The sequence below is a fragment of the Vulpes lagopus genome, chromosome 4 (genome assembly GCF_018345385.1).
Source record: "Vulpes lagopus strain Blue_001 chromosome 4, ASM1834538v1, whole genome shotgun sequence".
Taxonomy (NCBI): domain Eukaryota; kingdom Metazoa; phylum Chordata; class Mammalia; order Carnivora; family Canidae; genus Vulpes; species Vulpes lagopus.
The window spans coordinates 108,339,924-108,365,363 of NC_054827.1; the positions used below are offsets into that span (position 1 = coordinate 108,339,924).

At 46.9% G+C, this 25,440-nt stretch overlaps 1 protein-coding gene across 2 annotated transcripts in view; it reads right to left on the reverse strand.

Moving 5' to 3' along the window:
• The window catches only part of SLCO3A1 (solute carrier organic anion transporter family member 3A1), a 305,050-nt gene that overhangs the window by 231,500 nt on the left and 48,110 nt on the right, over window positions 1-25,440 (reverse strand). For both annotated transcript variants that reach the window (XM_041751583.1, XM_041751582.1), the window contains exon 2: window positions 10,081-10,546. In XM_041751583.1, coding sequence (XP_041607517.1) covers window positions 10,081-10,546 — 466 coding nt within the window. The remainder of the gene's footprint in view (window positions 1-10,080; window positions 10,547-25,440) is intronic.

The window sequence follows — 25,440 nt, forward strand, 5'->3', positions numbered from 1 at the left end:
TTCACACTCTTAAGGCAAATTCCTGAACCCCAGCTCTAAAAACTACACCTAATTTTTTTAGGAGTCCCCCTTAGCCACCTAACCCTTTGGTGTGTTCAGATTTTCAGCTGCATGTGAGCAAAAATAAGAACGTGCACACACACACACACACCACAAAGCGCTTGGCAGGACTGAAACAGCAAAGCCAAGTCACAAAGGGAGCATACTCATTTAGCGTCTTCACTCCTGACAATATGACATCACAGGGAGTTAAGGTAGCTTTGGCGATATCAGTCCAGTACAGGAGCCAGGGCTGCTTAGGTGTCTTCCATTCAATAAACAGCACCACTGAATAATAAGCTGATATGCTGGACGCTCTCCTGCCCTCATACACAACTTGCCATTCAACACTTCCTGCTCCCGCACAAAGCCTGCTTGCCAACCAGTTATTTTTAAACACTTTGTTTGTTGTGGGGTGGTTAGGGAGAAAGAAAGCAGAAAGGGCATCACTTTTGGCCCGAGGTCCCTTTCCTGGAACTTAAATGCTATTAAATAATGAAAAGTTAAATCAGAACTTCCAACGCAACCCTTTTTATTGAATGCATAGGGTCAGGAGTTTTTCAGTTCTTTAGGGGGCCATGGGTGAACAGCTTGGCATCATAAAAGAGCTAGCTCTGCGATCAGAGGACAACTGCTCTACATGTGTTTCCTTGCCCAGGAACACGGTCTTTGTCGGAAGGTGTGTGGTCAGATCTGAAGAGGAAAGCAATCCATCTAACTCTTCCATGACCTGACACGGCATCCAAGCCTCTGGGCTGCAAATGTTGTAAAGGACAATTTATGTGTTCAAGTCACTGGGATTCCAAGAGCTAGATGCTCGATTTAGGCACAGGTGGATCTGAGGAGCCCTCGTGCCTTCTCTTCCCCCAGTCTGCCTTCCTTTGTGCAGTCTTCACACCTAGGTCCAGATCTCTGCACAGAGCCACAACGACAGACCTTGGCCTCTCTGCTGAGTGCTTATAGCTAGCAGTCCTGGAAAAGCAAGTGACCTCTGTCACTGAGTCCTTTTGTCCCACCTCATGGTAGACTCTGGTTGTCACACTCCTTGGGCCAATCCCTGTACATGAGAGCCCTATCCTGTATTACAGTTGGCCGTGCCTGGACCATATGATCACATCTGCAGCCTAGGAGAACCACCTTGGGGAAAAGCAGTTTTCCATCACAAAAAAAGCAAGGTGTGGGACAGGGAAAAAGCAAATGTCCACAACAACGACTCTGACGTAAGACCTTTCAGCACAAGAATCCTCTACAAAGGGGCACCTGGGTGGCTCAGTCGTTGAGCATCTGCCTTTGGCTCAGGTCCTGAGATGGAGTCCCACATGGGGCTCCCTCAAGGAGCCTGTTTTTCCCTCTGCCTGTGTATCTCTGATGAATGAATAAAATCTAAAGAAAAAAAAATTCCTCCAGCAAGGAAGAGCTCACTTCCCACTAAAGAGGAAGGCCATTAACCTCTAATGCCAGTGTTAAGAGCAGCAAATCACAACTCTCCACAGAAACCAAACCCTTCACACAGCTGCTCTCACTCAAGGCTTCTTGCAGGTGAACAGGAGAAAAAAAAAAAAAAAGGAGATAAAGCCAAGATTATTCTAGATAAGAAGGAAATAGTCTACAAATAAAGAATATGCATGCTATTCAGGAAAATAGCTCAGAATCTTTTATATTTAAGAACAATGCCTGTGTTACAGTTGAAAAGAAAAACAAAATGAGTCTGCTTTCACTAGTCAGGTGCAGTAAGAGGTTGGCAGTAAAGAAATAATGAGCCTTTGGAGTGCGGAAAGAGGGACCACCCCCTCATCCCCTGCATCTTTCACCCTCCCCGAGAATCTTCTCTAGCGGAGTCTGGGCCTCTCTGGTCTTACACCTGGTCTATCAAAACCTGGAAAACTAGCTTCTAAAATCACTCAGCAAAGATGCTCACACACACAGGAAACATCCACAGGCCCCAACAACCCCAAGACAGTACTGGTTTCTGTATTCCAACACTCCCTTCAGGAAACTGAGTGGCACTTACCTTCATCCAGACATGCTTACCTTGGAAGAACGGTTCCACGTCTTTTCCACTCTGGGATTCCCAGTCTAATGAGGCAAGAGGCCGAGCCTCAGCCAGACTAGCACCCGGAGAGGCTCTGGAGCACACATCCACTCTGCTCCATTCTACCACTGTGCCCTGTGCAAAAGCCCTCCTTCCCCCCCCAACCCAATGCCCCATACCACCTGGAATCACAGTAGAGGACACTATTTATTCTGGCTGTGGCATCCATATGTGCAACTGCTCTCTTTACCACCCCACTTCCTTTCTTGTTTCATTTTTTTCACCATTCAAAAGGTGAATGCAATTTGAAGAGCAAAGAGTCCAAAACGGCAAGCCACCGACATGTTTGAGCTGGCTTACATGCTGTTGACTCACAGGGTTTTTTGGAAGGGATCCCAAAGAGCTGGCACTTTAGTCCACTTATAAATACAGATTTCCAGTCACTCTTAAAAATCAGAAGGTTTGGCAAGATGGACTTTGCATTCCCAGGGAAACAAATGGCAGGGGATGAAGCGAGAACCCCTGGATCCTCAGCCTCCAGATAGTCTGCTCTTTGTCATTTGCAAGGTGAGCCCCTGCAGCAGTTAAGACTGCTTCCCTGAGTGGGGTCTGGGGGGCTCAGTTGGTTAAGTGTCTGCCTTCAGCTCAGGTCATGGTCTCGGGGTCCTGGATCGAGTCCTGCATCGGGCTTCCTGCTCAGAGAGGAGACTGCTTCTCCCTTCTCCCTCTGCCTGCTGCTCACCCTGCTTATGTTCTCTTGCTGTCAAATAAATAAATAAAATATTTTTTTAAAAAGCCAAGGTTGCACCCCTGATCAGCAGATGTGGGAGAGGGCTGCAGAACAAAGGCATCAACATTCCTGGCTGGCCCAAAGCCTCTTTCAGGACACGCTTCTGCCTCACATAGTTTGGAAAAAGTCACAGCAAGACCCAAGGGCTGCTTTTCTAGCTCACCTTGAATCATCTACAGGAACCTGAGCTTTTAAAGTTTTCAGCAGATGTCAATGTGGCTATCGCCACAAAGATGTTCATCACTCAAATGTCCAACATTTCCAGATTAACACCCTGCAGTTACCATAATTAATACATTAATTTCACATATAACTGATGAATAAATTTACAATACATCAATTAAAAGTAGGTGTACATATAGCATTGTATATGTTTTTAGTTAAGACCAAAGAAAAAGGCTGGAATATACCTAAAGACTGACAACTTTCTATAGGTACCTGGATTAGAAATTATTTGTCTTATTATATTTTGGGTTTTCCCAGCTTTGCTAAAATGAGAATACGTTCTTTTGAAGAACTGAGCCAACATTAAGAAGCAAATTAGGAAGCAATGTGTCGAAACCCAGAGAGCTAACCAGTATATCACATCGTGGCAATGGCCGTACTCTAGAGTGTCCCTGACTTAACATGGAGCAGATCACCTGCTGCCGGGGGCCCTGCTAGCACTTTACATACTTTGAGATGAGCCACAGGAAGGGGTCTGCAGGCTAAGAGCCCTGCTGATTTAATTCAGGACTGAAGAGGTTGCTATTCTTAGATCCACTAGATGGATTATGTCCCAAGCTGAAAATCAGGATCCAACTACCCTGGTCAAGAGACCTGCCTGTATTTCAAATAAGTCACTCATTCTCACCTCCTTTCTACATCAGAAATGGTAAGGATAGGACCATAAAAATGAACAGGACAGTGTTTATCAATCTCCACTGTGAACAAGATCCTAATACAAAGGATATAGAGGCAAAGCCTTGCAAGGTAGATCCCAGCCTCATTTTACTGCTTAGGAAGCAGGTTCGAGTCAACTGGAAAGGTGTCCAAAATCCTGGTGGCAGGTCTGTGGGGGAGCCAGGATTTGAATCTCAAAACTGTCAGACTCCAGAGCCCACGCTGGGAGTCTCGTCCAAGGTCACGCAGGCAGTGAGCACAGAAGTAATTCCATGAACCACGGGGCATGAATTATGAGCAGCTGAAAATGAACAAGAAGCATCTAGCAGCCCAGGCAATATGGAAGCACCAGATAAGAGCCACATGCACGTTTCCTAGCACGTTGCTAAAACACACTGAGAATGGCATGTGACCAGCAGCTGGGGACAGGGGGTGGAACAGAGCCAAAACAAATTGACCAGTTTTACAGTGTCATTTATTTTAGAAAAAGAAATTAATGAGGGTAACTTCAATATCAATGAAGTTGCAAGACTGTAATGAGCTATGCTTGCTCCCATGAGGGAGAGCTTTTTAATTATTTTTTCAGACGAACTACAGTCACAGTGTATTTGATCCATACCCGACCCACACTCTTTGGAGAGTTAAAACACATTTTACCCAATGTCAAGTTAAAATAAAAACTCATCAGAAGCAAAATAACTCTGGGTTCCCAGGGCTCTGACGAGAAGTTTGGTTCTCTCTGGTTGCTGGCTGGTATCATAGTGACCTTTGCACTAAAACACTTGACAGATGAAATCTGAGAATAATTCCTCTTTGCATCAACTGGAACACAGAGGGCTCCACTGGGTTTCGATGTAAGTGATAAAAAATAAAACTCAACAAGTTTGTGTGTAATACGTGTGCCGCCCGACTTGGGAGCAATTGCTCTGTGTGTTCGGGCAGTCTGCAAGGGCCCCCGCGGGAAGCCTTCTCGAAAACTCGTTTTCCTCTAGCCAGCTGCCATTCTACCTAAAACTTCTCTCTCGATATCCTCCCTCTGTGTATGCACACATGTGCATGCATGCATTACTGCTGCCTGTGTGTAGGTCCGCCAAACACACAAGACTCAAAATGATCTGGTTTCTGCATTTTGAAGACCTCCCACACACATAATAAAATTGCACGGAACTATATACATACACACACAGAAAGACACACAAATAAGTGCATATAACACTGGTAAAATCTGAGTAAACTCCATGGACTGTACCAGTGTTAATTTCCTGGTTTTGATATTGTGCTACAGTTAAGTGCCATGTTACCACTGGGGGAAACTGGATGGAGGGCATGGGGGACTTCTTTGTATTTTGCAGCGATTTAGGATTCTAGCATTATCTCAAAATGAGATACTGGGGCAGAATCAGAAGCAGCGTGTGTGAAGTTGTAAACAGATGGATTTCTAACACAACACAAGCACAATTACCTAATGGCTATCATGGTTCAAGAAGGGAATGAACATCCAGTTGAGGGGGGGGGGGGGGGGGGGTGCCCTGCATCGCTGGAGACAGGGAAGCAGAAGGCGGAATATACCAGCTGAGTGACAGCTCTCATCTACACCCAGGTCTACTCGGAGCAGCAGGAGTTCCAGAACCCCGCCCTAGACTATTAGCCGGAACCACCCTTCCCTCTGCCTCCCAACTCCCCCATCTCAGGCTTTGACACACACTCCCCATTCTGATCCCACCCTCTCCCCTCAGCTGTGAGGCACACTGTGCTCTTCCCTCCTTGCCGGGCTCCTGTGATTTTTATTTCCTGAAGGCTTCATGCAGTCTTGTGCAATGTCCTGACTTGTACCTGACCCCTTGGGACCATCCGCCAGCCCTCCCCCCCCCCCCCCCCCCCGCCCCCCGACAACCCCAGCCTTGTGACAGGCCCTAGACATACATGGGAAAACCTTCACCGTCAGACCCAGAGTCTGGCTCCATTCAGCTAAGTATTCTCAGGCAGGTCACTGCATCTCTCAGAATCCCTGTTCCTCTCTGCCTCATTAACAACTAGGAACCCTTTAAAAAAACACATGTCCAACAATAGAGGGCATTAAACATTATGGCAGAGATCTGCAAGAGAATGTTACATATGCAGTAGCAACACCACAGAAAAATATTTAGTAACACATGGCAACGTGCATCAAATATTGAGAGATGCATTTATTACAAACACAAATTTTTTAAAGATTTTTATTTATTTATTTATTTATTTATTTATTATTTATTTATTTATTCAGAGAGAGAGAGAGAGAGAGAGAGAGAGACACAGGCAGAGGGAGAAGCAGACTCCATGCAGGAAGCCTGACATGGGACTCAATCCCAGGTCTCCAGGATCACACCCCGGGCTGCAGGCAGCGCTAAACTGCTGCGCCACCGGGGCTGCCCTAAACACAATTTTTTAAAGATCTCTTTATTTTGGGAGAGGAGGGGGAGAGGGAAAGAGGGAAAGTCTCAAGCTGCCTCCACGCTGAGCACAGAGCCCAACACGGGTCTCAATCTTAGGACCCTGGGACCACAACCTGAGCTGAAACCAGGGGTCGGACGCTTTACCAACTGCACACCCCAGTACCCCTAAACACATTTTTGGTAGAAAAGCATACCAATGCAGTGTGTGTGTGGGGGGGGGTAGATCTTATATGATCATAAAGCTAAGAGTAGTGATTCTTTATTCTTTCTCTGTACTTCCAAAGTTGTCAACAGTTGAAGAGTTGGAATACTTTTCAACCAGGAATAAAGTTATCTTAAAAATCTATCACTCCCATTTCACCTTTTCCCTCAAACAGGACAAGGTTGTAACCAACTGGCCCAGGGACCTAACAAAGGACACACTGAGTGAGTCCATTATATTATCCTACTTACTCTTGCCTACAATAGGACTTGCCAGGTTTTGAATTTGGGGAAACAGAACAGCTAAGAAAACTGAGCTAACAGGAGGTTGTGTCATGGGCCAGAGGCTCACCGAGGAGACTCCCAAAAGGTCGACTCTTGGACCCTGGTCATGTGTCATTTCAGATGGTCTCCACTGCCACTCGACCCCATCAGTCCCTCTAGGAGGAAAGGATGCCACGTGCCAGCCACAGGTCATTGTCTAGCTGCTCCGTGAGGCTTGGCTCCACACTGTACGGTAGGGAGAAGCCTGCCAGCAGAGACGTGTTCCCATTCAGCGGGTTTTGTCCCTGGTAATGAGCTCCCTTGGCTCCCTCCCCACACAGAGGGGCAGCTGCAGAATGGTGCCAGCCAGAGAAGCCCCTGGTGAATGGCCCATCAAGGAATTCAGGAGCTTGGCAGTGGCACGGCCACAACAGTCCAAAGCAAACAGTCACTTCAGAGGACAATATCGGCTTGACTTGAGATGGAATGCTTCAATTTCCCCTTCATTAGAGCGTCCACGACGTGACCACAGGTGAGCCCCCAGGAGCGACTGGTGACTCAGAACACGCACAACTCAGGGGTAAGTCTTACCACCCATGTCCTGTGGCTGAGCCTACATGGTCATCATCCCCTTTTCTTTGGACATTCACAGGAAAGGATCAGCTGTGAAGAAGTCTGTGTTTTACAAAGGCAGTATTTATCATCTTTTCCATCTCCAATCCACACTCACATTTTAGGCATATGACCAGATGGTTATGGGCCTCACTCTCTTCACCAGCTTTGTAGGAGCTGAAACCAGGGGACACACATGCTATTCCACCCTGGTGGGCACACATCTAGACAAACAGTTCCAGTGCCCATCCCTTCAGACTTACCTCCTCTCTGCAGGCAATATATAAGGCTATAATTCATCTGTCCCATTCAGTAGGTTCCCCCATAGACATCCCAAAGCTTTAAGTGGCATTAAAGCCATTAGAGCAGATAAATGCTAAAATATTCTCATGATCACAAACATTGTTTTTAATGTCCTGTATGACAAATGAAGGAACCAGTTACACTCTGCATATACTGTGGTCTTCTTAGATTGTTCCTAGAGAATCCAAAGCATGCGTGGGATAAGACCACCTACTGAGGCCTATCTCTGCAGAAGGCTTCCTCTTTTCTGCTCCCTGTAAACACAGACCCATGAAACCAGTTCAGAGGCACTCAGAGAGCCCATCTCAATGTCTATGTACGGTCATGTTTTGGAATTTGCCAGATGGACCAGTGCCACCGAGAGGTCCATGCACCACACAAATAGACACTTCCAACTCTGTTTAGCTATCACAGAAGAAAAAAAAAAATGGTGCCCAAGTAGAAATTAGCCTGAAACATTCTTGCTAACAAAGACTCACAGCAAATCCCACAGACATGGACACGGCCTCAACTAGAAAAGGCCCTTTGCTTTGAATCGTCAGCCCTACTGCCCATGTCTCCATCTGCTACACACAAAACCAAAGTACCTCCTCACTTTAAAGCTTTGCACCTATAAACCAGGCCCTATGCACTGCGGGGAAAGACCATGGTCTAACTCAGCAGGGTAGACTTCCAGAAGAGGGTTTTGGGCCTGCTGCCCCAGGTAGGAAGCCCCAAGCAGACGTGATTCAGCACTGAAAGGACTTAAGGAGGGATCGTGGGGAGAAATTTTTCAGCTTGAATCTATCATCAAAAACGAGACCTCAGCTTTTCATTCCCCACCTCCTTTTCTGTGCTTTATCTACTTACTGTTACTGCTACCAGAAAACATCTCTCCCAGGGTCTTAGGGTAACATCAGTCAAGTCCAAGACCAATTATCTGGCCGAACCCCAGGAAGCTATGTGGCTATATGCCATAGCCCATGTCCTAGTCTGCAAGAGACTCACGTGGGGTGGCTGTCACTCCAGCTGTAGAAACAACAAAACATAAACAATGTCCTTAGTTCCTACCCTGACCATATGGGGAGAGGGTCTGGCCATCTTCAGCTTAGGAAGTCTTCTGTATTCCACATCGTAATGAAAGCTAAGTCACAACCAGGCTCCAGCTGCTCTATCCTTGGACAGAGAGGCACACACTCTCCACTTTCCTCACCAAGCCTGTTCAGAGAGCAGAAATCCACATTTGCAACATATTTTGTCTAACAAAAGCATTTACTCCATAGCTGAGAAAGCCTCAGCTCGGTATGGAGGTATGTAACTATGCCAAACCCTACTAGCTCAGAAACCTTGGGCAGAGCATGGTGGAAGCTCAACAGGTACAAAGCTTTATGCCAAATTCTATCTTATTCTTTTTTAAGATTTGTTTACTTGACACAGAGAGAGCATGCACAAGCAGGTAGAGGAGCAGAGGGAGCAGCAGGTTCCCCACTGAGCCGGGAGCCTGACACAAGGCTCGATCCCAGGACCCAGAGATCATGACCTGAGCCGAAGGCAGATGCTTCATGTACTGAGCCACCCAGGTGCCTCTCTAGTTCTATTTCAACCTAAACCTTTATATGGCAATTAACAATACTTCGAGGCACAGTGCTTTGGAAAGCAAAAGGCTTCCACAGGTAGGGGTAATTCTGTCAAAGCTTAGTGCTGAGTGGGGAGAGCTTGAAACACCACCACTGCCTGCAGAAGGCAAAATTACACTTCACGAACGGGGAATAGAAATGTTCAGCAGGCCTTCACCCTGTATATGACCATGCCCCAGGGCCCCAAAGCTGTGACTGAGGACCCCATTTGTTGTAAGGACTCCCGTTTCAAGGTTTCTTAACGTTAGACCCATAAATGGCTTCCACCTTGCCAGCACAAAATATCAGAAGCCATGATGCAAAATAATTTTTTTTAAACTCACATGTGCATTATTCCTTCCTAAATATCTAGCTCCTGCTTATATCCTCATTACAGAAAGTTGCCAGAAGTCACCAACTTTGAATGATACCAAATGCGGGAAATACCATCATCCCTCCCCCTTTGAACTTTAATAGGGATGAGAAGCAGATCATTCTAATTGTCAAAAACTGGGGTTTCCAACGTGTAGGGCCCAAGTATAGCCTGGTGGCTAACGCACACACACGAAAGGCAGATAAACACACCTTACCCCCCCCCTCCCAACACACCACCACCACCACCGTGGCTTCCCATTCACAGCTTCTTAACGCTCCAGCAAAGGCGACCTCAAATTCCACCGCGCAGTGAAATCACCTGGGGAATATTTTTTCAAAAAACCAAACAGTCCACGCCCGCCCAGGCGGCACCCCAGACCAACTACACCAGACTTGCTGGGGGTGCAGCTCAGGTGTCCTGCATTTTTCCAAGTTGGGGCAGCCCACATGCGCGGCAGATGTGCAGCCGAGGCTGAGGACCGCGGGGGGCACAGGGGCGCGGGGCCGGGGAGCGCGCGGGGGCCCGGGGAGCGCGCGGGGCCGGGGCGCGCCTACCTATGTAGAGCGAGGAGTCCTTCCTCCGCACGTGGTCGTCGATGTAGGAGACGCCCAGGGGCTGCACGGGCGTAGCACCGATGCCCAGGAGCACCTGGGCGCCAATGAGCAGCAAGTACATCATGTTGGTGGCGGTGCGGCTGCGGCAGATGAGGTCCGGGTCGGGGCCCTGGTCGCCGCCCGAGCCGTTGGCGGCGCACACGTCGCGGCCCTCGGCGCCCCAGCGGATCTCCCCCGCCTCGTACTTGTACTGGTGCGTCAGGAACTCGGGCAGCGCCGACAGCAGCGCGCCCAGGGCCATGACGATGCCGCCGCAGCCGATGAGGCGCGGCCGGTGCCCGCGCGCCCCGAAGTAGCTCACGAAGAGGATGAGCGCCAGGTTCCCGATCTCGAAGCTGCTGGCGATGACGCCCACGTCGGCGCTCTGCAGGTTGAACCTGCGCTCCAGGGTGGTCAGGACGCTCACCTGCGGACACAGAACCACACGTCAAGGCCGGGGCTGATGGACACCCCCGGGGAGGAGCCCCCCCGCCCCCCGCCTCGCAGTGCACCGGCCGCCCCGCCCCTGCCCCCTGTGCAAAGGATGGAAACCTGAAGAATCCGAAAGATACTTAGCGCCACAACCCTGACTCGGGGGTTAAAGAGTTAACTTTCCCAATGGCAGGACGGTTGGTTGGTTGGTTGGTTGGTTTCTGGGCACCTGTTTCCATCCTGAAAGATACTGTCTACACTTGGGAGACAACTTCCCCTTCCCCACACGCCACCACCATACAGGGCTCGGGATTCCTGCCCAAGCCCTGAAGTCCATTTTCGCAGGCTCCCAACTACACCCTATTTAGAAGGTCCACGCCTCAAGGGCACGGGGGCCAGGGGCTCTTCACTGGGAGGTTAGCAAAGCATACCTAAAGACAATAAAACAAAAACCTAGCTGGCAAAATGGACATGCTAAATTAGCTCATTGGGATAATCATTAGCTCTGTTTCCTTCTGGAAATTTCCAACGTACATTTCCCTGGAGACCTTCAAATGAACACATCCTCCTCAACTGTTCTGTGCACTACAGACCTGCCAAGGTCCCCTGGATGGAAGGTTTTTAAGGCTTTCCCCACCTCTGTATTCTAGTCTGCCCTCCATCTGTTTTAACAAATATTAAACCTCTACTTATGGCTTGGCAATTCCCTAGACACACACACAGCAAAAAGGAAGAGGTGATACCTGTCCCCAAGAAGCCACCTTGCAGAAAGGCAGACAAGCACAGCTATAACACAAAGTGGGTATTACATTCATGCTGCAACATCACACGAGGTGGGAGGTCAAGAGGAGATGCATTATTTTAGGGCTTTTGAGCTACAGAGAAAATGCAAATGCCCCCCACCCCCTGCTGTTTGCGGGTTCTATGCAGGGTATTATCAGCAAGAGTCCCTATTGTCCTAGGAGATCTGATAGCCCTAGTGGGCAGGGAAAAACATTCCAGGCTAAAGGAACAGTGTGAGCAAAAGTTGGATGGCTTTTTTACCATGATTTAATAATGGTATGGAAGATGTGGTCTATATATACAATGGGATATTACTCTGCCATTAAAACAACAAATACCCACCATTTGCTTCGACGTGGATGGAACTGGAGGGTATTACACTGAGTGAAGTAAGTCAATCGGAGAAGGACAAACATTATATGGTCTCATTCATTTGGGGAATATAAAAGGGAATAAAGGGGAAAGGAGAGAAAATGAGCGGGAAATATCAGGGAAGGCGACAGAACATGAGAAACACCTAACTCTGGGAAACAAGCATGGGGTGGTGGAAAGGGAGGTGGACAGGAGGTTGGGGTGACTGATGGGCACTGAGGGGGGGCACTTGACAGGATGAGCACTGGGTATTATGCTATATGTTGGCAAATTGAACTCCAATAAAAAATATTTTTAAAAATTTAAAAATAAAAAAATAATAGTATGGAAAGTGGTTGGAAAGGTGGATTGGTAACAGATTCTAAAGAGCCACAGATGCCACCCTAAAGAAATTAGATACTCTCAAGCAGTGCGGTGGGAAAAAATGCAGAGCACAGAGAGAGGAACACCTAGTTTGAATCCCAGCTATCATTCCCTTAATTAGCTCTAGGATTTTGGTCAAGTTGCTTAACTTGTCCACGCCTTGATTTTTGTGAAACAGGAACAGTAACATCAACCTGGCAGGACGTCCATGAAGATCGGAAATAACAAAAGGTTTCTTAGCACAGACCAGCCTTTCCCTACCTTGCAGGAGAGTGCAGGGAGAGGGGTACAGAGCCAGGGCTCTGGGGCCATCCTGATGCTGTGACCTTAGGCAGTTCACCCTATGCTTTCACTTTCCCAGCTATAAAATGAGGATACGAGTGCCAGGAACCAGGAGCCAACAACATACAGGTGTAAATGCTGGTTAGGACTGTCTAACCACTATCACTTATCTGTGGCATCCAGCAACATCAAAGCAAAAGACATGCCAGGTGTGGCCATCATGTGGCAAGTGGATGGTAGAAGAGTAGAAAAAGAATGCCAGCAAACTATTACTGAGAACAGAGAGACAAAAGGCACAGCACAGTGGCAAGAGAAGTGGAGAGAATTTGTGAAGCTGCTAGAAGCAGAATTCTATCTCCGGAGACACTGGGCGGTGTGCTAAGGAATGGGAGGAACAGAGTCATGCGATCTAGCCTTCTTCCAAACGTGTATGTGCACCATTGTCAAAACCCGTACATCCAACAGCCTCTGACCCACACACAGCTATACCTGTAAGGAGGAGCATGTCTCTATGTACCTTATGAAAAACAAGAGTAGTCAGGTGATTCCTCCCAACCTCATCTTCAACCCCACTTGTTGGAACACCCTTTCAACCCAGTGGTTCTCAAAGCTACCTAGATTGGAAGCACTTGAGAACCTCTTAAGAGTTCAGATGCCTGGTCCTTCCCCGAGTTTCTGACTCAGCTGGTCAGGAGTGGGGCCGAGGGTGAGGCTGCAGCCCCCAGGGGACTCAGTCTGGGGTCAGCAGCACAGCACTAATGCCAGGGCACCCACATGCTGAAGGAGGTGGACTCTTCCTTCAGCGATGGCCCTGTGGGTGTGCTCAGCAGAACAGGGTCCTAACACTGGTATTGGTGATGGGACATCTGTGTACCCGCTCTGTTGCCCACATTCTAATCTAATTCCTGTTTGTACTGCACTTTCTAACCAAGTCAAGGCCAGCTCACCACTCAAGTCAGCCCTGGTTATGTGGCTAGCTCATTTTTCAGGCACCAAGTATTTGCAATTGTCAAGAAAAGAAATTTATTAGCCAGTCTGGTCCCATCAAAATGGCTTTCAAATACTCCCAAAGAAGTTCTTTCTGGAAGGCCTGCATTGGAAAAGACAAAGGCTTCCTTTATTCACTCCTTTGCTTTGTTAACACAAACAAGCACAATGGAACAAGGGCTCTACCTGAGGCCTGTAACAGCTAAGGCCCTGCAATAGCTAAGGTGTACAAAAGACCACAGTCTATCTGCCTGGGAGGCTCCAGAAGGCTTCATCCGGCCCTTTGTGCAGAGTCCTGACAGATGCCCAGAAGAGGCTGGGTGCAGGAACGCATCCAGGCAGGGTCCTCTGGGTGCTCTAGAGTCCTCTCCAGCAGCCTGGTGACCTCCACGATGGGAGTAAAGGACAACAGAGGTAGGAGGGTAGCAGGTGGGAAGGGTTGGAGCAGAAGTCATTTTTCATTCCTGCCATGGGGCTTAATGACATACGTATTAGGCGGCATCTCTGAAACATGACAACAGCTCTGTTCCGGCAGGTGTGCCCTGTCATAAAATATCACACAGGTGTGGACATTTATGATGACAGATAAGGATGTTGGGGGTAGAGACAGCTGTGGGCAAAACAAAAAATAATCAGCTCTTCTAGAGCGGCATGTGCCTGCAGCTCTTGTCCTGCCTCAACCCTGTTCTTTGCAGAGCAACCCACAAGGGGTGACAAAAAGTAGTAGGATCCTCACCTCCTTGACCTGTAGTCTCTGACAAACCCCAAGGATGCCTCTGATCATGTTTGCTGGGCCCTGCAAACATCCTGAAAAGATGTTTTGTGGATCAATTAGATCAGAGGCTAATGTCTCCACTCACTTAAAACACAATTTTGAGAAGATGAACTAATTAAGTATGCATGAGGCCATAAAATCCACTTGTGGCTTTTATGTGGCAGTGAACAATCCAGCAATGAGAAAGATGTGTGCTAAAGGGAATGACTGTCTGTACTTAATGGGTAACGAACGGATGGAAGATGTCTTGGTAATTAGAGACGAAGGAGCCGTAACTCCAGGAGGAAAAGAAAAGTGTCCTTACCCTGTGCCAAGTGGATACGAAGTTATTATTAAAAGAATGCAATATTTATCAGGTCTCTACTAGCAGGATTCAGGAAAAAAAAAAAAAGAAAAGAAAAAGAAAAGAAAAAAAAAAAACTTGCATTTCAGAATCTCCTGGAGCACTTGCTTTCCAGACACTGAGATGAGCCCCAGGAGGCCAAGATTTTCTAAGACTCCAGGGGTCCACCTGGGTACTCACCATCAATCTAGGGCAGTGCTTCTCAACCTCGGTGACACCAAAACCACACGGACTGGATCCCTGCCAGATCCCAACCTCAGCGTACCACCGGGTCTGGGGTGGAGCTGGGAATCTATAGTCTAACCCGCTCCCAGGTGATGATGGTGGTGCTCCAGGGACCACAGTTTGAGAACCACTGCTCTACTGGCCTTCCCATCATCAACAAACCTGCCCCTGCTCAAGATTAGAAGTCTGTTTTTTAAAATTAGATCAAGTTGAAAGCACTCCCTCATTTTCAGTTCACACAGACGTGCTTACATGGGCAAACTGGGGTTATACTTTGGGGAGGCTCACCTCTTAGGATGACTGAGGCACACTCAGGCCAGCTGCAGCAAGGGGGACCCTGCCCAAAAGGGAGACCTCCAGTCCATGCTGTCTATCCCAAGAGAGGAGGGACCCAGAGACCATGGCCACGTACAGATGAGCCCTTCCTCACCTTCAAAAGCTCGGAGGTGGTCGGGAACTCACTAAGAAGAGAAGTTCTTCATGAAGACTCTTAACTCTGGGAAACGAACTAGGGGTAGTGGAAGGGGAGAGGAGGGCAGGGGGTGGGGGTGAATGGGTGACGGGCACTGAGGGGGGCACTTGACAGGATGAGCACTGAGTGTTATTCTGTATGTTGGCAAATTGAACACCAATAAAAAATAAGTTTATTATTTTAAAAAAAAAGAGAGAGAGAGAGAGAAGTTCTTAGGAAGACAGCCAAAGGTCAGGAGAACTCCGAGGAGCCCTCCCAGGGCTGCGAACTTTCTTACTCTGGCTTGGGAGCATGGGACCTGGATGGAATCACCTGGGGAGCTGGTGAAAACACTACTGCCTTCCCCACCCCCCGGGGACTCTGATATACTTTGTGAGAGCTGGGTCCCAGCATGGGTATTTTCAAAGCTCCCAGGTAATTCTAAGACACAGGCAGGTAGAGGTCTGTGTGTGCAGAGACACCCTATATGGACACAGCAGAAGGGTTGTGCATGCGTGGGTGTTTACCACAGTGCAACGTGGTCATCTGGGTGCAGCATGGGAGCAAGGAAGCCTCCAGTTCAAATCGACCTTGGACAGCACCATAAGTGAGGATGATGAGATCATGATTCAGCAGCTGGTGCACAGTAGGTGCACCACTAAAAGGGCTGGCCTCATCACTGGTGCACATGCTCTGCGTGACTTCCAAGTCGCTTCCAGAGGGCCTGCTCCATGGCAGGTACAAGAAATGTAATTCTAACTGAGAGACAATCCCAACCCCTTGGGACTGTATAATCTGGGGAGAGCAAAAAGCAGCAAACAACATCACAGCCTACCATACAGGGGAACAGAGTGGTAGAGGGTTCAAGGGAGTGAGAGCATATGTTTGGTTGCACTGAAGGAAAATATTTCCAGGCTTCTGGGATATGACAAGGATGAACAGGGGGTGATGAGTGGGGGTCACAACGTTCCAAAAGCAAAGATCAATGGGGGTGGAGGGTACAGTTCAGACCAACCTGGGATAAGGCAGGGAAGATCTTTTGGTCTTAGAACACTGTGAGGAATAATCAGAAATAAAACAACCTTGAAGGCCAGGCTGAGGGTCTGCCCTTGACTTGGAGGTCAATGGGGAGCCAAAGAGGTTCTTGAGCAGGAGCAATGTTATGCAGGCAGTGGGGCAAAGCATGGAGTGAGAAGCTGCCAAGGCAGCTATCCCAACAGTACCGGTGGGAAGTGAGGCTTCAGCAGGGTAGCGCTGGTGAAACATCAGACAGCACTGGTAAATGAGGCACCTTGTGTGATTTGTTTTTCATCTGGACAGCAGCTCCTTGGAGCACGTAATTTAGGCCACCCGGGAAATGCCACATACAAGGCATTCACTTGTGAATTCCAAGATGTGAGGTTTGCAGAACCAGGTAACAGAAGACAACATCTCCTGTAATTGGCCTGCTGGCAAACAGATCGCTCATCTGCCTCACAGGTCAGCTGGGGAAAAGAGACATTTAGTCAGTGTTACTTTATTTCTGGTGGGTGATTTAGCCCATATTACGACCGCATAATAAATGGCTGTCATCTTCCAACCATTTTTCTCAAAAAGCAGAGTAGGAATTACATAGAGAATCTCTGATTTAGACATAACTCTGGGCGTCAGCCCACACCAAAGTCATCAGAATGTGTGAAGGGGGCAGGTAGAAAACACGAGAGATTTAGAAAGCCAAACATTACCTGTGGCACCCTATGCAAGGCATTTAACACACTTGTGACTTGCTTCCCCTATCTGTAATACGGAGATGAAAATCCTGACCTCATAGCTTGCCACAAGGTTCAAATGCAGGAGAAATGTTCTTTACCATGTTCATCACTGTCACGGAAGTTATGCCTGGGGTTGCGAATATGCAACGTGGCTTTCCCCTTCTGCACAGCAGTGTCCTGAGAGCCCAGAGACTCTGTACCTGCAGTGACAATTCCTCTGATTACTGAGAGTCACCACCTGTCTCTCCCTAAGCCTCACTGGTCTCTAAGCCTCTGTCCTGCAGTTCCCTACATCCTTCTCCATTTAATTATTTACATCTTTCTCAGGCTATTTTTTCCCCTCTGCATCTCATTTCTTACTTTCCCTTATTTCTTCTGCTAACTTTCTTCCCTAAATGGCCCTAAAGTACAACAAAAACACACTTTTTATTGCTTATATGTAGCAAAATCTTATGTTCAATTAATTCTATGAGAATACGTAACATTTTATGATTCTCTTCTAAAACAATCTCCTACTTATAAATTCCATCACTGATTTTTCTCTGTACCTCAGTTGGCCCATCATTGAAAAACAAAGATTGTCCATCTCTGCTAGATACAACTAAGCTTTATAGTCATTATCAGCAACGTCTGCATCAGGCTATTATTAATCATTTGTTTTTAGCACCTTTTATAACTTCAGTCATTCTTCCAATTCACAATTTATGTAGTGCCAGGTCTCTTCTACTAGAGAAACTTCAAGAACAAAAGGAGTCCAATGATTTCCTCAGCATTCAACAAAAAATGTTTAGAGGACCAGATGCAGTCTTAAGAAATTGGTTTCTAACACACCAACAACTTAAGCAGGCAAATACACCCCCAGGCAGAATGGTTTTCAACATAATTTGACTTCTCTGTATGCCCTAGGACCCAGACTCGCTGTCAGCTCAGTTGAAAAACTCCACTCTGGACCCTACCAGGGTCCAAACCAGGGGCTGGAGATGCCCCCCAACCAGGTCGCAGAATCAAGGAGATGGCAACTGTGAAAATAAGCAATGATCACAAAGGGTGAACATGTTTTGAAGCAGAGTCAGCACCCAAAGAAACAGTGTAGTTAGTACCCAGTACCTCGGTTGGAGTGTGATATCACAGCAGGCTCCTCAACAGGGGTGATACGCATTACAGTCATCTCCAACAGTTATTATTAATTACTTACGTGAGACAGAGTACCAAGCACTTTACATACATTGACATGTTTTTCTACACTACGACTCCATGAGATAGGTGATACTGATACCACAATTTTATAGATAAGGAATTGGGTGCTGGAGAAAATGACTATCCTGCTGACAGCCACACAGCTAGTGAGCAGAGGGAGAAGCCAGGACTGATGCCCAGTCACTGGCCCCACACCAGAGGGATGGGGCACCCCACTCCCTGCATCAGTGAGGTTTTACCCATCCACGTGGTTCTATTAAATAGCCAGAGGCAGCCTCATGCAACTGGTAGCCAAACTTGCTATAAAAAGCAAGAAAAAAAGGGGCACCTGGGTGCCTCCTGGTTGAGCGTCAAACTCTTGGTTTCAGCTCAGGTCATGATCTCAAGGTCGTGAGATGGAGCCCTGCATCAGGCTCTTCGCCCAAGTGGAGCCTGTTTGAGATTCTCTCTCTCTCTCTCTCCCCACCTTTGTCCTCCCTCATGCTCTCTCTCTGTATCTCTAAATTTTTATAAAAAGCTTAGTTATTGTTAAAAGCTATGCAGGGAGGAAAAGAGCTTTGAAGTCATATATAATTTTGAAAACCCTGGGTTAAACAAAGATGCACAGGTTTCCTTACTACTAGACTTAGGAAAGATTTTCCAAATGGTACCATTCATTGTTAATCATCAATCAATATATAGTATGCAGCATTTATTGAAACTTTGCTATCCATTTTTTAAAAATACTGAACATCCCTTGAAAAAAAAATATATATATACCTTCAGAAACATTGGGTTAAGGCGGATAGGAGAAATGTGCTTAATTAAATACTACAAAAAGGTCTACTTCTCCTAGGAACTAATTTTTTGGCTTCTCCCAGCCTCACTACCTCCAACCAAAGGCTATTACACAATTTGATTACAGCTGCATCTCCGTTTTTGCATTGCTTACCAGGAATCTCAGACTCAAACCTGCAGCCATGCTAGAGAAATGGAGTGGCATGCCAGGGCTGCACACAAGCATCTTGTTTCCTTCCTGATTTTCAAATTCTACTTGCCATTCCGCAGGAGTATGCTACATACAAACTGTTTCTGCCAGAACAGGGTACAAAATCATTACGTATAAATTCCTCAAGAGCAAGCCACCAGACAGGTTTAAGTCCTAATACCTAAGTCCTAAATACCAAGATAATCTGCTTCCACTTAATTATATCCTCTCAAAGAAATGAACCCCACAAATAAGCTGATAAGAAAATAATACAGTCACCCAAGCCTGAGCGTCCAGGTGTAAGATAAACACAGATCAGAACAAAACAATGCCTGTTCATGTGCGGTGCTAAAAAGCTTCTAAAAGAGTAAGAAAATCAAAACTTTGGCGTCAGAGCAGTTAAAGGAAACAGTCACACGCAGTGAAGAGTTGATCTCCCTCAACCTGCTCACACCAGCTCCCTACTGATTCTCCTGTTCATCCTTCCAAGTACCTCCCAGGCACAAACACCCTCAGCTTCGCCTAAGACACGTGGTGATGGACGAAGGAACAATGGGTATTAAGGCTAAAATGGACAATGAGTATGATCCAGTCCATTCCCCACATCTTAGTGGGAGGAACCAGAAGAATGAAGTAACTTGCCCAGGATCATACACCTGTACGTGACAGGGATGTCTCCTGATTCCCAGTCTAGTTCCACACATCCCCCCTTTCCCCGCATTGTTAAAATAAAAGTAGACCTATCACTACTTGGTCTCACTCTACTGTGAATAAAACAATCTACAACATGTTGGATGCATATTACCTTGTTCAAGATGCTAAAAATGCTGTGCCAACATATACCAAACAAACTAGGTACCAAGGTACCAAAGCTGTAACTGAACAAAGTCATGGAAAGGTTATCATTAGTGCAGGATGTGACAATACCGACTCATCCTGGCCAAGCCAGAAGTGGGATCCTGCTGGCAGGAAGCATTCGGGAGGGAACGCCTGCAAGATGCCCAGCTTTGCTCCACCTAGGGAAGGAGCATCCCTGCCTCCCACTCGGCCTTTTTGAGTTATTGTTTTCACTTTGGGGGGGACATACCACCAGTGGAATCACTGGACCATCTGGTAGTCCTATTTTTAATTTTTTGAGGAACCTCCATCTTGTTGTCCACAGTAACTGCATCAATCTACATTCCTGTCACTGCCATTCATCTTCCCTTCCATCAAGAGGTGTAAGGAAAGTCCACATTTGCTGGGTAGACTTCCCAGTTTTCAAAGCTCAAGTCAACCCCCAGCAATCAGGCTTCACTACTGCACCACGGCCATGGGAAGCTGCACTTGGTCCAGGTCCCCACTGAGCTCCTACTTCCTAAATGTGATCGCTATGTTCCCTGCCCTTCTCACATGGGGTTTCTCTGATTTCTCACACAGCTGTCAGGAACAACTGGCTGTCCTCCACTTTCCTCCAGTGCCCCTCCACCTGCCCTGGAACATGCTCCCCCTCCTCCTCCTCTTCCTCATCTCTGTTCGAGATGGTCAGAGTTCTCCAAGATCACATCCGACGGTTTCTGAATCACTGTACAACCCTTCTGGGCAGATTCCCCACATTCCCTTGTCTATCTCCAGCATGATAATGGCACCCAATCTCTCCCTGCAGCCATACTGCACCTCTGTGCTCCAGACCCCTCTCCCCAGGATAGCCACAGCACCCAGCCTCCACGGGTCCCAACAGACCATTCCACTCTCCACCCCCTCCACCATCCCTGCCCTGGGTGCAGCAAGCCCAGCCCTTCTGAAACACCCACTTCATGAACATCTGTATTTCCCTGACATCTGCATAGTTCCAGGCCCCAGAAACTGGACAGTCACCCCTGGCTCCCCACCCTGCCCAGCTCAGTTCTGTTCCCCAGTCCCTCTTCTCTGAAATTTCTCCAGTGCATCCTCACTGGCCACTGTTCTCTTTCCTGTCTCACCTCATTCAATCCATCCCCAATTAATTTTCCTTTTAAAACCCTCCAGTGATGCCCACTGCCAACCAGAACAGCCCAAGCTCCTTGCATCAGGGTAGGCGACCCAGACATCTGGCCACACTCTGCCTCCCGGCCTCCCCACTTACAGCAATCCCTAGCTGCATCTTTCCTACACTGGCCTGAATCTGTCTCATCCCTCAGCTTTCAAAAGGGCCAAAATACCACTCAGCCCACTCCACTCACTTCAGAAATCCCTATTTATCCAGCAGTTCAGAGACACCTACTCCATAAATCCTCCCTGCCTTCACCTTCTCCCTTACAACCACAGCACATGATACAGACTTCCATGTGTCCCTCATGAAGTCCCTCCTTGGGAGCAAGGACTGCCTTATGTCTGCAGCCCTGCTCCGGAGCACAGAGTGGGACACACAGCGGAGAGCCAGGTCACCACATACAGCAGTGCGAGACAAACCCTTTCTTGCACAACGGTGTCCCGCCAAAGTGGTGAGTGAGCACTGAATCCAGCCGGTACTCTGTTCTCCCCAATTACATGCACTGGAGGAAGGAGCCCCGATTTCCCACTGGCACGATGGCTCCCTATGGGTGAGCAGGAGACACACGCTCAAAGTTCCCTGCCCTCCCACGGCTCCCCAGTGGCCCTTTTCTTTGCGCAAGAGCCCAAATAAGCATCACAGCCAAGCTGTTCGATCCATTCCTGGAGGTGCCTGATGCAAGGGAACTTTGGAAATGGTGGCAATTGTGCTAATTAAGTTCTTGGAAACAAACACAAGTGGGCAGACCCGGCTCAAACTCAATATGGTATGGGAGCAGCACCAGGCATTTTAGGCAGTTCCTGGGGCTGAGAGGAAAAACATATGAGCCCAAGACAAAGAATGGCCAACATTTGGCCTCAACGAGACACAAAGCCATCTGTTCCTTGGGTCCCCTGCAGTCTCTCGTCCTTTACCTGGAGTTACTCCGAGCACTGCCCTCATTTCCCCTGAATGTCAGGCATCACTTAGTAAAGATGATCCGAGGGTCTGAAGAGCTGGTGCAAAGTACCAGGCCAAGGATATGGGAGCTGAGATCATAAATAAGATAGAGTCCCTCCCTCAGTGAACTAGTCAACTGACATTTTATAGCATTTACAGTGGGCCAAACACTGCTCCTATCGCACTATGTATATTAAAATCCAGATCATTCATATAACAACCCCATTACGTAGGTACTATTTTCTTTATTTTAAGCTTTTATTTCTTTTGGGATGCCTGGGTGGCTTAGCGGTTGAGTGTCTGCCTTCGGCTAAGGGCATGATCCTGGAGACCTGAGATCGAGTCCCACATGGGGCTCCCTGCATGGAGCCTGCTTCTCCCTCTGCCTGTGTCTCTGCCTCTGTGTGTGTGTGTGTGTGTGTGTGTGTGTGTGTCTCATGAATAAATATTTTTAAAACAAAAAGATTTTTATCATTTTTAAGTAACCTCTGCATACAACGTGGGGCTCGAACTCAGAACCCTGAGATCAAGAGTCACATGCTCTGCCAACTGAGCCAGCCTGGCACCCCAGGTAACTATTACTATACCCATTTCACAGATGATGTCAGAGAAGCCCAGAAGTTAAGTAACTTAACCAAGGTCCTGCAGGTAGTAAATGGCAGGGCTAGGATTCACACCTTACCCTACTGGTGTCAGAGTCCATCTTATTAACTGCCACATGATTGTTGCTCTCTAGAAATGGGAAGAGACAATGGGGCTGGAATGGCAGCATGAGAAATTTGGCAAATTCTCTCCTCAAGAACAATAATAAAACTGGACAAGGAGCACCTGGGTGGCTCAGTTGGTTATGCAACCGACTTTTGATTCTAGCTCAGGTCATGATCTCGGTTGTGGGATCGAGCCCCACAGAAGCCTCCTGCACTCAGCGGGAAGTCTCCTTCTCTCCCTCTCCCTCTGGCCCTCCTCAGCCTCGTGCATGCACTCTCTCTCTCTCTCTCTCTCTCTCTCTAAAATAAATTTTAGGGATCCCTGGGTGGCGCAGCGGTTTGGCGCCTGCCTTTGGCCCAGGGCGCGATCCTGGAGACCCGGGATCGAATCCCACATCGGGCTCCCGGTGCATGGAGCCTGCTTCTCCCTCTGCCTGTGTCTCTGCCTCTCTCTCTCTCTGTCTGTGACTATCATAAATAAATAAATAAATAAATAAAATAAATAAAATAAATTTTAAAAATCTTTTAAAATTTTTTTTAAAAACTAGACAAAACTGTAAGATAAATAAATAAATAAATAAATAAATAAATGATAGATAGATAGATGGATAGATAGATAGATAGATAGATAACTGACTGACTGACAAGACAAAACCCGCCATTTCAAGACTCTGGAAATCAAGTAAAACATGCAACAAATTGAGGAGCATTTGTTCATGAGAAAGTCTGAACCTCTGGTTAAGAACAGGAGGAATCTGGGTGCTTTCCCTCCCATGTGGGTTGGCACAGTAGTTCTGTCACATGAGTTGGCCACGCAAACCAACAGCCTTGCGCTGGAAGAAGTCCACCTGATTCGAAGTGGAACATGAAAAAACCCCACTGAAAGGCGCTGTCAGGAAAAATAGCCATCTCAACAGCAAATGAATGGCAAACATCAGCTCCTCTAGGGTTGTGGTGCTGGTTAGGGCAAGCAACAGACTGGCAGATTAGACAGAAATTCAACAGCAAGATCAGCCATACGAGCCCCGGATAAGCTCTCCATGTATCTCTGGTTGATTGAAAGGCTATGAAGAAGCAGAGGAGAAACCAGAGAGGGTCTGTACTTTATACTCCTTCTGGGTTATCAGCCTGTGTTCATAGACAAAGGAGATGCAAAAGGACCCAGAAGAAAGGAAAAGCTGGAGAAACTTAAAGAAGAAAGGAAAAGCTGGAGAAACTTAAAAACTGCTTTGATTTTGAGGGGTGCCTGGGTAGCTCAGTCAGTTGAGCGGCCAACTCTTGATTTCAGCTCAGGTCATGATCTGAAGGTTGCGAGATTGAGCCCCAGGCCAGGTTTTGTGCTCAGTGGGAAGTCTGCTTGAGAATTCTTTCTTTCCCTCTCCCCCTGCCCCTCCCCTTGCTCACATTCTTTCTCTCTCCCTCTTTCTCTCTCTAATAAATAATCTTTTTTAAAAAAAATACCTTAATTTTAAATGCAATTTTAGTGTTTAAGGCATTTGAACAAAAACTCTGACCAATCATTGACTATGCAGACACAGAGGCAACCCCTAGGAAGCCAGGCTTTAAAATAAAAACAGGAATTTACGGGATCCCTGGGCTGCACAGTGGTTTAGCGCCTGCCTTTGGCCCAGGGCGTGATCCTGGAGACCCGGGATCGAATCCCACATCGGGCTCCCGGTGCATGGAGCCTGCTTCTCCCTCTGCCTATGTCTCTGCCTCTCTCTGTGTGTGTGTGTGTGTGTGTGTGACTATCATAAATAAATAAAAATTTTAAAAAAAAACCAGGAATTTACAACATACAAAGAAAAAGAAGAACCAAAAACTTAAAAACTATGCCAACACACCAATGGCCACACACCACAAGAGAGACAGATACCACAGATTTAGTTTAGGCAAGTAATGAAACAGAATAAAAACAAACCATGTATGGGAATGGAGGGCAATGATGGCGGGGGAGGGGGGACAGAAAACCAAATCCAGTGTTGCTAGAGTGTATTATCTAAAATGTCCAATTTTCAACAAAAAATTAAGAGTCATGTAAGAAACAAACAGGAATCATGGCCCTTCTTTACTCAAGGGGAAAAGAACAGTCAATAAAAGTCATCTGGAAGCACCTGACTGGCTCAAAGGATCATGTGACCCCTGATCTCAGGGTCATGAGTTCAAGACCCATGTTGGACATAGAGATTACTTAAATAAAAGAAATTTCTAATAAAATAAAATAAAACTCATCTGAAAGTGGGCCCCAATTTGGACATAGCAGACAGACTCAAAGCACCTACTATAAATATGTTCAAAACACTAAATAAACCCAGTTTTAAAAAAAATTAAATACCAATATGATATTAATAATCTAACAAACAGACTATCTGAATAAGGACAGATCTCTCTCTCTCTCTCTCTCTCTCTCTCTCTCTCTCTCTCTCACCAAATGGAAATTTTAGACTTGAAAAGTATAGTAACTGAAATGAAAAATTCACTAGAGGGGCTCAATATCAGATTTAAGAAACAAAAATAAGAGATTCTCAATAAAATTAACAGCTGACTTTTCATAAGAAACAACATAAGTCAGAAAGCAGTAGAATTGTCTATTTAAAGAACTGAAAGAAAAAACTATCTACTAAGAATTCTATATCCAGCAAAACTATCATTTGAAAATGAAGGCAATAAAGATATTCCTAGAGAAACAAAAACTGGGAGAAAACTAGTGATGACTAGCAGATTTTCCTTGCATGT